At 47.5% G+C, this 15,721-nt stretch overlaps 1 protein-coding gene across 1 annotated transcript in view; it reads right to left on the bottom strand.

Annotated features, from left to right (window-relative positions):
- The window catches only part of LOC101930781 (cytochrome P450 2J5-like), a 58,918-nt gene extending 52,024 nt beyond the window's left edge, over positions 1–6,894 (bottom strand). The window contains exons 1-2 of the mRNA XM_065557613.1: positions 6,762–6,894; positions 4,229–4,339 (exon numbers count right to left, since the gene is read on the bottom strand). Coding sequence (XP_065413685.1) covers positions 4,229–4,261 — 33 coding nt within the window. The 5' untranslated portion in view covers positions 4,262–4,339; positions 6,762–6,894. The remainder of the gene's footprint in view (positions 1–4,228; positions 4,340–6,761) is intronic.
- Positions 6,895–15,721: the final 8,827 nt, after the last annotated feature.

The following is a 15,721-nucleotide window of genomic DNA, read 5'->3' as shown; positions in this document are numbered from 1 at the left end:
GGCTGGCTGGGAAAATGGAGGGGAGGCCAGACAGATCTCCTGGCCTCCCTTGGCCCCCCAAGATGGACCTAACTGAGGGGGTCCTGTTGTCTGTACCTGCAAGACCTGTCTTGGACTGTGTTCCTGTCGTCTAAATAAACCTTCTGTTTTACTGGCCTGCTGAGAGTCACGGTGAATCGCAGAAAGCCGAGGGTGCAGGGCCTTGTCTTCCCCAACTCCGTGACAGACTCCTCAGCTGTTGTCAATTGTCATAGCTCCATTGAATTCTCATCTCCACTTCTACAATGATCAACGCCCCCCACAACACACTTTGCAAGGTCCATGGATCTTACACATGCCTGTTGCCGGCACAGGGGCCCGAGGACAGCAACAGTGGGGTTCGGTGCCCGGAGTGCTTCACGCCAATAAACATACCGGGGTGGAGAAACAATCAAAGTTTATTTGAGATCCCAAAGTGGTGCAAGGAGACAGGCAAGTCTCAAATCGAGCACACCAGCAAAAACAGTTTCTCTCTTCTTTATACATTTTACAACTAAGCCCCCCCTCTCTCCCCCTTCCTACCACCCCCCCTCTACTCCCCCTCCCCTCTCTACCGAAGGCATGTTTATACATTTAAGCAACTAAATCATGCTAGGGCTATAAATCTAGCTTGTTAGTAACTTCTCCCTAAACAGTTATTTGGTCCTGTTTGCCCTTAGTTTATTACCCCTTCCCCAGCTAGAAACATGCAAACCTCATCATTATTGTTTGGTACCTGGCATGAGCAAGGTCGTAATTGCTAACTGGCTATTTACACATTCCAATTCCTGTCCTTGGTTGTTAAGGTCGATTAGAGTTAAACATGGAAGGACTCTGGCTCAGGCAGGCATAGTAACCCCAACATGCCTATCACAACATGTGGCATACGTGCACTCAATGCCCCAATAACAACTATGTGAGTGAAACCAGACAATCGCTGTGCTCTCGAATGAACTCACGCAGGAAAATGATACAAGACACAAACATCCCATCACCTACCGGTGAACACTTTTCACAAAGCAATCGCTTTGTATCTGACCTATCAGTCCTCTTCCACAAAGGAAACCTGCATAACTCCTTCAGAAGAGAGCCTGGGAGAGAGGAGTATTTAAACAGAGCTGTTGACTCGGTCAGGGGAGGAGACCTGGCCAGGAGAAAGGAGTGGGGGAGTTCCCTCTCTGGGAGTGGCCTGGTGAAGTCAGGCTGGAAGAGGCCCACAGGGAGCAGACCAGACTCTTGTGGGGAAGGCCCTGAGATAAGGCCTGTAAGGAGCAGGGAGACCCGTGAGTAAACTGCCTGAGTCCCTGGGGAAGGGAGGCAGTGGGGGAATCCTACTGAGGGAAAAAGCCACAGGGAGCAGACCAGCAGGCTGGCTCCTGTGAAGGGCTGAAGCACCAGAGACTGTTTGAGGCTAGAGACCTCAGGAAGATTTAGGTTGGGCAGGACAACACTTGATACCAGAGCCAGAGAAAGGCAGTAGGACCCCAAGAAAGAGTTGAGCACCAGGTCCAGAACAGAAGTGGATTACTTGAGACTTCAGACTACACCTAGACATTTTATTACCCTGGAAGGGGTTTGGACTTGCATGTCTCAGTCGGAGGGCTGAATGGCATGCAAAGGCAGATGGCCTGCAAGGGGCACTGGAGATGAAAACTCACAACTTTGTGCCCTGGTGGTGAGTCTGCCTCCCATTACAGCTACATCTCTCAGGGGTGGGGATTTTTCACATCCCTGAGAGAGAGCTTGCTGATGGTTGTTTTCAGCGTAGACCAGGCTACGTCGTCACTGTCCAAAAGGTGTTTTTTTCCAGGGAAATAACTAACACCTGATAGATATGTTGCTGTAAAATCCAGCGGAGACAAGGCATCTGTAGTTTTTACTGCCTGGTAGCTAGGCAAGGTCAGCACTGTACTCCACGCCTGTGGTTGATCTGGCGTAGTGGTAATGCTAGAATTTTACAGGGGGATAGGTAAAGAACAGTAGAAACCTGCAGTAAAAACAGGCCTTCTTTTGGCAACGAAGACAGAGCCTGAGGGACTGATGGTCGGGGGGCACTGCACTGGGACTGTGCGTTTGCTGATAAAGATGTTGTAGTGATTTCTGGGGAAATTGCTGCCTCCCCTAAGGCTGTGGGAGGGTGCTTCACCCCAAAGCAAGGTGTGAGGGTTTGGAACAAACTACTACACAGAGCGATTCCACCGGAGAAGCGCTAACACTGGAAGTAAAAAGGGGTTCGATGCCATTGGTGACATAATATTGTTACTTCCCAGGAATGTGGGTGGCTTCCAGTGACCGCCTTGAAAATGACAATTTGCAATAAAAACTTTACTGTTCAGTACATCTCCCAGTTTACCCATCGCCACGTGATCTTCTGCGCACTGAAATAAATGAGGACTGAAAATTGTCAAAGTAATGTCCCTTATCCATCTCTCTCTACCCGATGAAGAGAGATTGAGACATGCAACCGAATCAATGGCTTCCTCCTTGCAGGGCACCGTCATTTCCCCAAATTTAGCCTCTGTCCTGTATGACCCTGAGCAATGGGAGACACCTCGACAGTTCAACCCAGGTCACTTCCTGGACAAGGATGGAGACTTTGAGAGCCAAGAAATGTTCTTACCATTTTCAATAGGTAAATGCACTCACAGGTGCTGACTTTTTTTCTCCAGTGGGTGCCCTGCTCCACCTCTTCTCCCGAGGCCCTACCCTCGCTCTGCCTCTTCCCGCCCCCACTCCGTCCCCTCTCCTGAGGCCCCCCATCACTCGTTCCTTTCTGCCTCCCCCAAGCACCTCCTGCCACACACTCACTGCTCCGCTGACCACCCTGGGGCCCACCAAACAGCTGATCGGCAGCCAGCCCCCGGGGCACTGAACCACTGTGGATAGTGGGAGTGGAGTACCCCATATATTTTTCTGAGTGTTTGAGCCCCGGACCACCCACGGAGTCAGTGCCTATGACTGCACAGGCAATTCTAACCTTAAGTGGGTTAGTTTGTGAGTGTAGAACTTGGGGAGTCTATTCAAAATCTGTGGGCATTGTAACCAAAACTTCTCTCTCTGGAAACTCCACATGGAACATGATGATCCAAATGGCAGTTCCAATATGGTTACTTTCAAGCTTTTCCCAGGTTTTGTGCCATCCAGCTACATCTTTCACTCCCAATGTAAATATTTATCCTACAGAATAAAAATATGGAAGACCAAAGAGATTTGCTGAATAATGCCTAAAACTGATTTGCCTTATTCTCACAGGGGAACTCTCTGCTAACCAGTGAGTTTACCCACATAGTGCATGTTAGATATGTTAAAATGAGAGGAAAAACAGTGCCCATGGGGGAAGAACTTTCTGAATTTTAAGAAAAAGTGGAAAAAAGAGTAGAAAAGTCACAATGCAAATAATAAAACATCAACTGAAGTGTACGTTAGTGCTCTCTATAAGATTCATAGATTCTAGGACTGGAAGGGACCTCGAGAGGTCATTGAGTCCAGTCCCCTGCCCGCATGGCAGGACCAAATACTGTCTAGACCATCCCTGATAGACATTTATCTAACCTACTCTTAAATATCTCCAGAGATGGAGATTCCACAACCTCCGTAGGCAATCCAGTGCTCTTCATAAGATCAAGCATGGTTTTGTTCTAAAATGCTACAGACCCCCTTTCCCAGGCTCTAGTGATGGACATGTGGAAATGATCACTTGGAAGTGACCATTGGTCTCTTGGTTTGTATGTAGAGTGACCATGCCTCTGGACAACTAAAGGACTTGCTGCTTAATTCATATGAAAGGAACTGGGATCCATTCGCTCCCAAACAGATAGATGGAAAACATTTGCAAACAGCTGTGCAGATGTTCCATGGATGTGAGCCTGGACCTCAGCATCTCCCACACAAGGTGAATGAGGCTGTATGTGGATAAGAAGGAAACCATGATGGGGCCTGAAGGAATTTCTTTAAGATTCTCATTCAGGGAAAGATTTGGTCATTGAGGTAGTTGAAGTTGAATTCACAGCACAAGTGGCTCCTGATCTCATATAACCCTGGGTGGGATCTTTTAAAGGCAGAATTACAGATTTGTATTATTCGCTACCTTAGTCTCAAGGGTAAAATTGCCAAGATTAGCAAAAATATTATGCTTTATGGTGAGATGAACAAGGCTGCTTTTCGCGTTTCACAAAGTGGGCTGTGAGATGCGAAAGCCTTGGGTACTTACTGCCCTTCCCCTTGTCCCTCTGCAGGGCACCATGTGTGTTTGGGGGAGCACCTGGCAAGGACTGAGATCTTCATCATCTTCACCAGCCTGCTGTGGGCATTCACCTTCAGCCTGCCAGAGGGAGCGAAAGAACAGATTTTTTTAATGAGTACTGTGGGGAAAATGGGTAGGAAGGCTGTGTGTGTGTGTGTGTGTGTGTGTGTGTTTTTCTCAGCTTGGAGGATGGAACTTTTGGAGCTAAATCAGGGATTTTTATTCCTGAGGCAGGAGGCCAGGGCTCACAGCGACTGAAAATTAATTCAACTGGAAAGACTGAAGAGGGAGAGACCAATGAAGGATACAGCTATCGTGTCTGAAGTACGATGGAGCTGGAATAACAGTGAATGAAGGCTAGTGCCGAGTTCCTTTGCTGCTTGTGTTCAGAAGGTTCCAGAGAGGGCTGGGCAGTGGCAGTTGAAGGGAACATGGGGGAAGGGAACTCATGCCCAACAGCCAGTACCTTCAAGGGCTGAACATTCCCCAAGCGATGGCAGTTCTGACTGTGGGGACCATGAGGCCGCTGGGAGCCGGGCGGGGGGATTGGGCGCAGTTTTGAGCTGCTGTGAGGAAGTTCTGAGGAACAGTGGGGTTTCTCTGAAGGAAGCTTCTGACCAAGAGGGGATTGGGTTAGAGAGAGAGAGATCCGAAGCATCTTTGGAGGCATTTCTTAGCCAGTATGGAGCCAGGCTAGGTTGTCAGAAATGAGTGAAGGTGAACGGAGAGAACGGCTTTGCAAATTGCACGTGCCAAAAAAAGGAAAGCTATGTCCTCGGTGTGACGAACTGGGACTGTTCTTGCTGGGGTGTGTGAGTGCTGACAGGGGAGTGTGGCTAGGATGGTCTGCATCGGGGGATGGGAGTCTGCCCGAAGGCGCATACCTGAGCGTGTAACATGAGAACCCAGGAAGGGGTTGGAAGCCAGGTGACACCTTGGCCCGGGAAACTGAACAAAGGCTGTGGGAGGGGTCGCTGAAGGCAGTGTGCTGGAAGCGGGCTGGAGAGATGGCTCTGACCCCCCAAAGGGGGGTGGGCTGGGATGCCCTGGGACCCCAAGCTGGACCTAACTGGGGGGGGCCCTGTTGTCTGTGCCTGCAAGACCTGTCTTGGACTGTATTCCTGTCATCCAAATAAACCTTCTGCTTTACTGACTGGCTGAGAGTCATGGTGAATCGCAGGAAGCCGGGGGTGCAGGGCCCTGAGTTCCCCAATACTCCGTGACACTCGGCCCTTTTGAAAATTTACAGGTAAGCCTCATTTTCTGCCTTCATATTGTCCCCCAAATACATCTGCCTGAATGGAGTCTCATTGTTAGACGTTATCCTGGTTTGCTCAATTGAATTTAGATCACGAGTTCAATGCAGTTCACATTGCGAAATTGGGCTAATCTGGACACAAGAGTTGAATTATCTGGGTTCTCATGGTACAAACCCAGCAAGTTTATTCAGTTTAAGTCAGTTTGATGCAGTTCAGTCAAAGTTCACAGAGTAATAGAAAGGGGCTGAGATGTTAAAAATTCGGTGGCAGGTTCAGAGAATGTACCATGAGATTGAAATGCTACTAGACAGCTGCAGTGATCTGCCTTTACGAGTAAATGTGCATCCTGGGTAGTGCGGCTCAGTTGAGTTCAGCAGAGTTTACATCCAGCATCACCAATGAAATACTGGACTTTGTGTTACACAATGTCCCTCAGGTCTGAATTCTGGATGTGGAACAGGCACAAGAAAAGAACGTGTTGTGAATGCTAACCTTTGTCATGCCTAGGACTGTACTGGGAGCTGGGTAAACTTTATAAGTCGTTAAAGTTCACTCTGAACCACCAAGTTATCAGATTAATTATTGACAAGTTTGTAGCTTGTGCCCCTCTCTCCTATGCTCAGCTAAATGGCTTCCACTGTCAAAGTCTTCACTTTGTGATTCCAAAAAGTAGTTGTGACATTCTATACCTTGGGGGAGGTCATACTCGTATTCCTCATTTTCATATAATTGTGATCTTGCCTTACAAGGCATGCTTTAGATGTATCAGGGGAAAGGTTATGATCTGCTGAAAGTCACTTCTCTGTCCACATATGTGTATCATTGATGCATATGAAGTTATGAGAATTGTGTTGTCTGGTGGTCACTAAAACATGCTGTAAATTGGGGAATCAGCCAGATATTAGCTCCCCAGAGGCAACAGCCAGGAAAGTAACCAACGCCCAGGCAGTGTGTCAAACAACCCATCAACAGCCATTGTCCAGCAAGGGAGCTACAATGCAATGACTCACCTGCATGAAGCCACACCAGGGAAATTGCTCAACCTTGCTTGGAAAGACTCAGCAATTCCCCCTATACGTGCCTGGACCTGTTCTCCCCAAGCACATGGACTGAGGGTATAAAACAGACAAAGTGGACGTGTTCTGGGCCCTTCTCATGCCCCCACCTTCACAGCAAGCAACTAAGACACTGAGAAGAAAAGACTCCAACAGAGGAGATCAGCCCAGGTTTAAGGAACAAACCTGTATATTAAGGACTGCCAGAGGCTGAGCGTGAACAGCCCAGGAGTGGGGGTTCTCACTGCAGAGCAGGGTAAGGCAGGCTCCCAGAGTCAAGGATTGGAGTGACCTAACAGATCACCGGTCCAGATAACATCAGGGGAACGTCACAGTAGTTCCATATCGAGTGCCCAGAAGAAGCCTAAAAATTGAAAGTTAAAGGAAACATTAGAAAAATGCAGAGAAGCAAAGTGAAATATCTGAGGCGACAAATTCAGCTCAGAGATCCTGGGAAAACAGATCTATAACTTTAAAATAAAATATCCTCTCACGCTGGGTCTTTCATTCAATAGATCAGATCATCAGCTGATATAAATCAGTACCGTTCCATTGGCATCATGAGGATAAGGTGGTGCAGTATTCCACCTTAAACTTCTCTTCAAGGATATGTCAGATTTCCATCTGAATCAGTTAATTTACCTACCTTTATTTATTTATTTTTACAAAGTCCATTCTTCTTCTAGGGAAGCTGGGTTATATATAGTGGCCATCATATGAGTCCTTAGTTACTGTCTAGATAGAATCAAAACCCTTCTCTAAGTCACCCCAGATGTTTTTTGCCCAATGGGGGATATCTCTTGTTGCCTGATCTAATGATTAAGTATTTAATCCTTGGATTGTTTATAATTCCCAATTGACACTCTGAAATTTGGTAGGTTCTTGTCCCAAGTTCAGGCCCAATGTTACCAGAATTGCTGTTGTGTTGGGAGCCCCGAGGGGCCCCGGGAATGACAACAACACTCACACTCAGGGAAGACCTTTTGTAATTGCAAAAATTTTATTATCACTATGATTAGTCCTATAGGTAAAACAATCCAGACAATTAAGGTGAAATAACACAAGCCAGTAACAATGTCCCGCACCATTACATGTGTATAATCACTCTATGCTTGGCGAGGAATCAAAAGGTTGAGACAGATCCTAGTCTGACTGTGGCTTACCAGTAGAGAACTCCAATGGCCTAATCCATGGCCAGATGTTCTCTAGGCCTTGATGGCCATCCTGCATATGTATAAGTGACTCCTCCCTCCTTTACCATAACTTAACTTCCTCACCCTCATAATACTGGGGTGCCCTTATCCCATTGGTAAGTATAGTAACTCGTTCAAACTCATTAAAAGACACATCAACATTACCATAGTTACCTGCGATTCAACATCTGCTGATGTTTTCTTCCAAAAATACTCTAAATCTGATACCAACTGCCTTCTTTAGTCTTTCAGCACTTGTGATTATGACAAAACAGGCAAAACAAAGTCTTATACCATTTTATGATTTAAGGTCACTGTTAGTTTACTTACTTCTGCTAACTTCATTAAACAACTTCTACTAAGGCTCTGAGGCCTTGCTCTTAGCCTAATTCTTAGTCTAGGCCAATAGGCTTCTTGCGTTTCTATATTATTATTCGTATGTTTACAGTCTACCAAACCTGCTATGAACTAGAACTTCTTTCCCTTCCTATTGCACCAGGGTTTGTTACAACAGATCCGGAGCAGCGTCTGCTTCATGCCTCAGAAATGTCCTGGTCTTAGAGCTAAAGCTGGACTGTGGAGTTCCATCCCTGAACTGCTTTCTAGACTTAGTTTCTAGGTCTGATTCCGTATTTGGAAGAGCCAAACTACCCTGTCTCCGGCTAGGGATGCCCCAGACCCTGCTGGGGGTTGTTTATGCTACGTTTCGTGGCATACAAAGAAGTTAGATTAAAAATCTGAAATGTTCTTGCTGGAAGGTGGCAACGTAACACTGCTCTTTCTTAGAATTCAAATGATAACACGAAGAACCCCAAAGCAGAAAGGCTCAACTCACCCCACCTTCCTCGAGGCCGGCGGGCTCTTTCTGGTCACATGCTTTCTGCAGAGCCGGTTGGTCAGGGACACTCTCAAAGTAATAGCTTGCAATTTCAAACAATCCTCAATATATTCAGCATTAGTGAGGATCCACACTCACAGTAGAAGAAGAAGAAGAAGGGAATATGGTTCTCAATATCTTCCTGTGAATCTCCACCCTTCTCTTCTTCCCCTTTACTTTGGGGATTAAACTGCTCCTGGATTCTAAATTAGTGAAGGAACTGAGGTGGGTCTGCACTGCACCCCGTTACATGCCCTCAGGGGGTAAGGGGCTGTAGGGGAACTCAGTGCATGTGCAGCCTCAGACACTGCTGACCACAAAAATCCAGACGTCCGCACATGCAGACCAGCAGTAGGGACGGGGAGGGATAGCTCAATGGTTTGAGCATTGGCCTGCTAAACCCAGGGTTGTAAATTCAATCCTTGAGGGGGCCATTTAGGGATTTAGGGCAAAAATCTGTCTGGGGATTGGTCCTGCTTAGAGCAGGGGGTTGGACTAGATGACCTCCTGAGGTCCCTTCCAACCCTGATATTCTATGATATTCTATGATCCAGGCAGGCAACCAGCTCGTACAGCCACAGTTACTGCTATTAGGTACTCATTTTGAAGGGAAGCTTGTTTTACACTGCATGGCCCCCCTCGTTTTAAACCACCTCATTAAGATGAATTCGATCAAAACCTGAGTTATGCGAACAACAAAGCAAATTAAAAAACTCTGATTTCATGTAATTCTTGTCCTGCTTCTCGGGCAAGCAGGGGAATAAAATGCTAATAGTAAACTCATGCAGCAGCTCATGTCGCAAAACTTAAGGCTGCATAAAATTGAACATTTTAACATTTGCTGGTTTTACTTTTAAAATCTGGGACTCACGATTTCTGAGAGGGTTAATATCTAGTCGCTGTGGTTTGGCTGGCAGAAACATTGAATGCTTCTTCAGTAGAAAGATATCATTAAGTACCCCTTAGCCTGGCAATTCTTGGTTATGACGGTGACAATAAATGAGAGAAAGCAACACAGGGGAGGAAGAAGTATCAGGAAGACCAGAAGTTAGAAAAGAGACAGTAAGAGTTCAGCATTTCACAGCAACAGCCCTGAGTATTGATGGATAAAGCAGCAGGAAGATATTTGTGTTAAGTCATGTTTGTAATAGCTTTGGCTGTGTTTCATAGAACTGTGCAATTTCTAAAGCTGTGATAGGTGGCCAGGTAGCCAGTTATCAGCTGGATCGATGCCTAACCCTATAGTTGGGAACATGCAGGAGTTGGGTTTTAAACGTGATCATGAGATTCTTGTTAAGGTATTTATTTATTTATTTTCATATAATGAATTAACGGACAGTGATTGAGAACATATATGTAAATTATCAGTAAGGTACTTTTCATGCTAAGGAAAGTTTTATCCAAAACAGTAAACTGAGGTCAGAAATGCCATTACCTATTAATATGGAAAGTGGAGCATTTATGTCAAACCCACTGAGCCCATGATTTAATGAAAACACAGTATGTCTAACTCAGCAGAAAGGTGAAAGGAATCACCTTTCTTAAAGAGAAACTCCAACAGTATTTATGCATCCTCCTCCAGGGTCTCCAGTTGTGACCTTTAGATCTACTCCAAAGGGGAAGGAGGCAGGAAGATTGGACTTTTAGGAAAGAAGAGTTATTTGTCAGCTAGCCTTCGACTTCTGTGAATTAGCAGGGCCCTTCTCTCGAATGATGATTACCTAATGTGGAGCAAAGTTGCTGAGTATCTCACTAAGCTTCTATCAAACCTCAGAGAGGAATTAAAATCTTTGTCTGTGGAGGGTCAATAAATAGAGAAAAATTCCCTATACACTTGCATTGATGCTGCTGAAATGGTGCTGCGATCGATGGCAGCCGAGATGACTATGCGGCATGTGTCATGGCTCCAGTCTTCTGGGTTGCCAAAGAAGGTCCAAGTTACCCTGGAAGGCCGCCTCTTTGATGGGAATCATCTGATCCGTTCTAGAACTGATGAGTCGTAACGTACACTGGAAGTCTCTCCTACCATGTTATGGTCATTGGGTCTCTACACTTCCCTCTACAAGAAGAAGCAGTCTTGATATCGTACTCCGCTAAAACAGCCTGTCATTACTCCTTGTCATCATCCATATCAGAGAACATCAGATTTCTCTAAGAAGAAATAACATATACAAGGGAGGAGACTTCATCAGCATCATCACCGAATGCTGCTAAGGCTGGCTCTACGTCATTGTGATGTGTATAGAGAGAGCTGCCAACCAATCTTGGAGGATCTTTATCTCTTCCCCCTAGCTCCTTTGGGGACCATTTGCATTATTTCCAGGAAGCATGGAGCAGTATAACCAGTGACAGATGTGTACTGAAAATAATTCAAATAGGTTACTCTATTCAAGTCCAAACCCCCAATCCACTTTCCCCATCCCTTTTCAGGGACTCCTCTTACAAGGGTCTCCTCTCAACAAGAGTTTCAGTCACTGCTTCTTGGTGCTCTAGATGAGGTTCTCCCCCAGTATTGGGGAAAAGGATTCTATTCGATTCTATGGAATCCAGTATTGGACCTGAGAGAGCTGAATTTCTTTGTTTGCCAGTTCAAATGGTAATCCTGTCCTCCATACTTCCTTCCCTAGATCCTTTAGATTGGGTTGCAGATCTCAGTCTTGATAATGCATTTTAGTGAGCCAGTGTGGCACCCCTCCGTCACTGACAGGGCCGACCTCCCTCCAACCCCAGCGTGGGCGGAGCCACCGGGTCCGGGGCCCGCCCCTCCGAGGTCACAGCCCCAACCCGGAAGTATAAAAGCCCGCCAGCAGAGCTCAGTGAGGGCCAGACCGCCAGAGAGAGCAGACATCTCAGTCCGAGCTCCTGCTGGGGAGACAGCTGCAGGCCGCGAGCCGCCTGCTGACCCCCCGCGCCGGTCAAGCCTACCTCTCGCCAGGTACCCCGAGGAGGACTGGCCAAGCCTGCCCCGGACCAGCTGCCCCGAGGAGGAGTCAAGCCTGCCCCGTGCCAGTTACCCTGGGGGAGAGCTGCCGGACTGGGCCCCAAGCCCCGCACCAGAGGAACCGATGCTCCTGGACAGGCCTGAACCCGGCATCACCAATGAGGTAGGCCCCGAGGGGGGACATGGAAGTAGCCCGGGGGTAGCCGACCTCGGTCAGGCTGCAGAGGCCTGTGAGCCGATGTCAGTGTGTTTCGGTCTGGATACCCCACTGACCGGCAGCGGCAGTAACCGCTTCTAGGGCCCCGGGCTGGAACGCAGTGGAGTGGGTGGGCCTGCATCCCCCTCCCCGCCCCCCGCCACCCCGCACGGGTGGCAGGCTTCCCCCTCACCCGACGCTCAGGTGGGAGCCTGGGCTTACCTTAACTGCTTGTTTGCTCAGCCCCTGCATCCAAGGGCCTGAGCTGTGACTGTTTGTGCCCCGCCCTGACCCAGGGCCTGGGCCTGCGTAAACTGTTAATTAGCGCCCAGCCCCTGCCTAAGGGCCTGAGCTCCTGAACTGGGGGCCACTCAGCCCCTGTGTAAAGGGACCTGAGCTTGGACTGCCTGCACTTTAGTGAGCCAGTGTGGCACCCCTCCGTCTCGGAGGGTCGAGCCCCGGCGCAACCCTACTACATGCATATATCCATCTATTCCGCACACAGGAAATATTTTCATTTTGTAGTGGACAATGCACATTACCAGTACAGAGTGCTACCTTTGGGTTGTTGATGGCTTAGAGAAATTTCACAAAATTATGGCTGTATTAGCAGCATATCTCAGAAAGAGAAATGTGGTAGTTTACCCATAGCTCAACAATTCGTTGGTGAGATGATTGTCTCCAGAACAGGTGCTAAACAGCGTTCAGTATATCATCCATCTGTTCTCCAGACTGGGACTGAGACCAGATTCAGCTACCTGTTAGAATTGATCAATCAACTTCATAACAATCTGTGTACTACAGCAAGGACATATCATGTACTCTGGTGACCCCATTCACCAGACTCCGTCTTTGTCGTCTCCAGAGGTGGTTACAGACGGTCTGTCGTCCTGCTGTTCTCAGAATAGATATGTGCGTACACATACCTCAAGAGCTTTTGAACTCCCTCAACTGGTGGAAGGATCCACCTCAGTTCAGCCCAGCACTTCCCACAAAGTTAATAGTGCGACAGTTGCTTCAGTGTGTAGGCGGGGAGCCCATCTTGTCAACTTTACAGTACAGGGTCAGAGGTCTTGAAGAAAGGACCATCTGCATGTCATTGTCCTGGAGCTCAGCGTAACAGGGCTTGCCTGTGTGGCCTTTCGACCTCATATCAAAGATAAGAGTGTACAAATAAGGATCAGCAATACCACCATGAAGGTTTATGTAAACAGACAAGGAAGAACCAGATCAACACACTCATGCAGGAATGCAATCCTATGGAATTGGTGTATTTGGCACAACATAACTTACTGCAGTTCACCTTCCAGGCCTACACAACACACTGGCAGACCATTTAAGCAGGCATTTTTCTCAGAATCACACATGGGCCATAAAGGGTTCGGTCATCAAGTCCATTTTCAGTCGGTGAGGTGCTCTGTGCATAGATCTTTTTGAGACCGAACAGAACAAGAAATGCAAAGTATTTTGTTCCAGGGGAATACAGAGTCCAGGTTCTTAAGCAGATGCCTTCCTAATCCCCTGGACTCACGGTCTATTGTACACTTATTCACTCAATTCCTCTCATCCCACGTGTGTGAAGGAAAGTCAAACATGGCAAGGCATCAATCATCCCAAAGGCCCTGGATTGGCCCAGGCAATGGTGGTTCATGGAAATCAGAAATCTCTCACTGACACCTCCAATATCTCTACCTCTTCTACCAGATTTAATAGCGCAGAACAATGGGACAACATTTCATCCCGATTTGTTCTCTCTACACCTTACGGCATGGAAGCTGTCTGGCTAACAGACGCGGAGGAGAATTGTTCTGCTGATGTGCAGAGCATACTGATTCAGTGCAGAAAGCAGTCCAATGAGGGCAATTTATTCTGCAGAATGGACGGGTTTTTCATCCTTGTCTTGCCAACTTAATCTTCCTCTGCGAGAGATGTCAATCCTTCATATCCTTGAGTAGCTATTATCCTTAAAAACCTCTGGCTTGTCTGTAAGCTCATTACATGTTTATTTGGCTACTATCTCAGTGCATCATTCAGTGATTTAAAACCATACAGTTTCCCCCCCTCATCCTTCAGTTAGTCTGTGAAAGATCTGAGAGGTTTTGCTTCAATGAATTAACCCTCTCCATTATGGAGTCTTAATCTGGTGTTTCCCAGGCTTGATGGGACCTCCATTAGCACAGTTAGCCTCATGCTTGTTACTCCATTTGCCTATGGAGAATGGTATTCCTCGTGGCAATTATACCAGCATGCAGTGTCTGTGCATTGCAAGCCCTTATGGCAGGACCTACCCCATATATGATTTTTCACAGGGATAAAGTTACACTCCACCATTTCAATTAGTCCATTCACTTACCTGTTCCCCACGACCCCAAAGTCTCATTCATTCAAGCATGGGACTGCATTACATACTCTAGATGTCCTCTGAGCTCTGTCATTTTATCTGATTAGAACAAACCATTCAGGCAGTCCCTTAGGCTATATATTTCTATTGCTCAGAGATGCCAGGGTCAGACCATCTCAGCACTGAGAGTATTGAACTGGGCGTCTCACTGCATAAAACTTATGAGGTGACCAATTTAGAACTCCCAGGTCACGTAAGGTCACATGGTCAGGGGCGGCTCTGTTTTTTGCTGCCCCAAGCATCACAGTCAGGTGACCTTTGCGGATTCGGCGGCGTTTCTGCGGGTGATCTGCCGGTCCCGTGCCTTCGGCGTATCCGCCGCCGAATTATCACTGAAGCCGCGGGACCAGCAGACCTCCCGCAGGCAAGCCGCCGAAGGCCGCCTGACTGCTGCCCTCATGGCGACTGGCACGCCGCCCCCTGCGGCTTGCCGCCCCAGGCACGCGCTTGCTGTGCTGGTGCCTGGAGCCGCCCCTGCACATGGTACCAGAGACTGGCCACTTCTGCAGCCTCTTTTAGGGGAATGCCCATAGCTGATACATACTGCTTAGGAATCGCCAGAAGTGGACCACATGTCCAGAAGTACTTGAAGAAGAAAAGGTCACTTACCGTTAGTAACTGGAGTTCCTTGAGATGTGTTGTTTACTTGTGTTCCATGACCCACCCTGCTTTTATGGCTACTGTTGAAGCCAATACCCTGGATTTGATAGTGGCACAGAAACTGAGGGTTGGTTGGTCACTCTGCCTCCTTTATACCCTGGAGTTGGAGGGGCTCGAGGTCATCAAAGAAGCAGGTGTGACCAACAGAGACTGCTGGGTAAAGTGTTTGGCTCTTGAGCGCACAGGGCACATGCACACCAGAAGTGGAACGCATATAGGGTATGTCTACACAGAGGAATAAAAACCCATGGCTGATCTGGATCAGCTGATGGGCACACAGGGCTTAGGTTCTGGAGCTGAAAAATCGCTGTGTAGACGTTTCTGCAGGAGTGACGGGTCCCAGAGCTCGGGTTCTGGCTTGAACACAAATGTCTACACAGTGATTTTTAGCCCTGGACCCTGAGCCCCGTGATCCCAAGTCAGCTGACCTGGGCCAGCTGCAGGTGTGCCGTGGGTCTTTTATCCCTGTGTAGACATACCCATAAACAATACATCTTGAAGAACTCCACTTACTAAAGGTAAGTAGTTTTCCTTTTAGTCCGCTCAAGTGAGTTCAGTGCCATTCCCAATCTAACACATTAATAGTGAAGGGCTTAGAGGAACTTCTCAGGGTGTTAAACGACACAGCTAGATAATGAGCTGTGGTGATCTCCCTTTATGCAGTACACATGCAGGAGGCAGTTCAATGAAGTTCAAATGAGTACAGCTGAGTTTGTATCCAGTCGCACCAATGAAATGTTGGATAAATACTGTGCAAAACATTGCTGTCAAGGTTTAATTTTGGAATGTCAACGCTGCTGTATTGACTTGCCCGTCACTGAGCTGGAGTCCAGTTAAGGTTATACAAGTTGGACCAAGTTCACGCTGTAACACACAGG

The sequence above is a fragment of the Chrysemys picta genome, chromosome 9 (genome assembly GCF_011386835.1).
Source record: "Chrysemys picta bellii isolate R12L10 chromosome 9, ASM1138683v2, whole genome shotgun sequence".
Taxonomy (NCBI): domain Eukaryota; kingdom Metazoa; phylum Chordata; order Testudines; family Emydidae; genus Chrysemys; species Chrysemys picta.
This window is presented reverse-complemented; position numbering and strand designations above follow the sequence as displayed.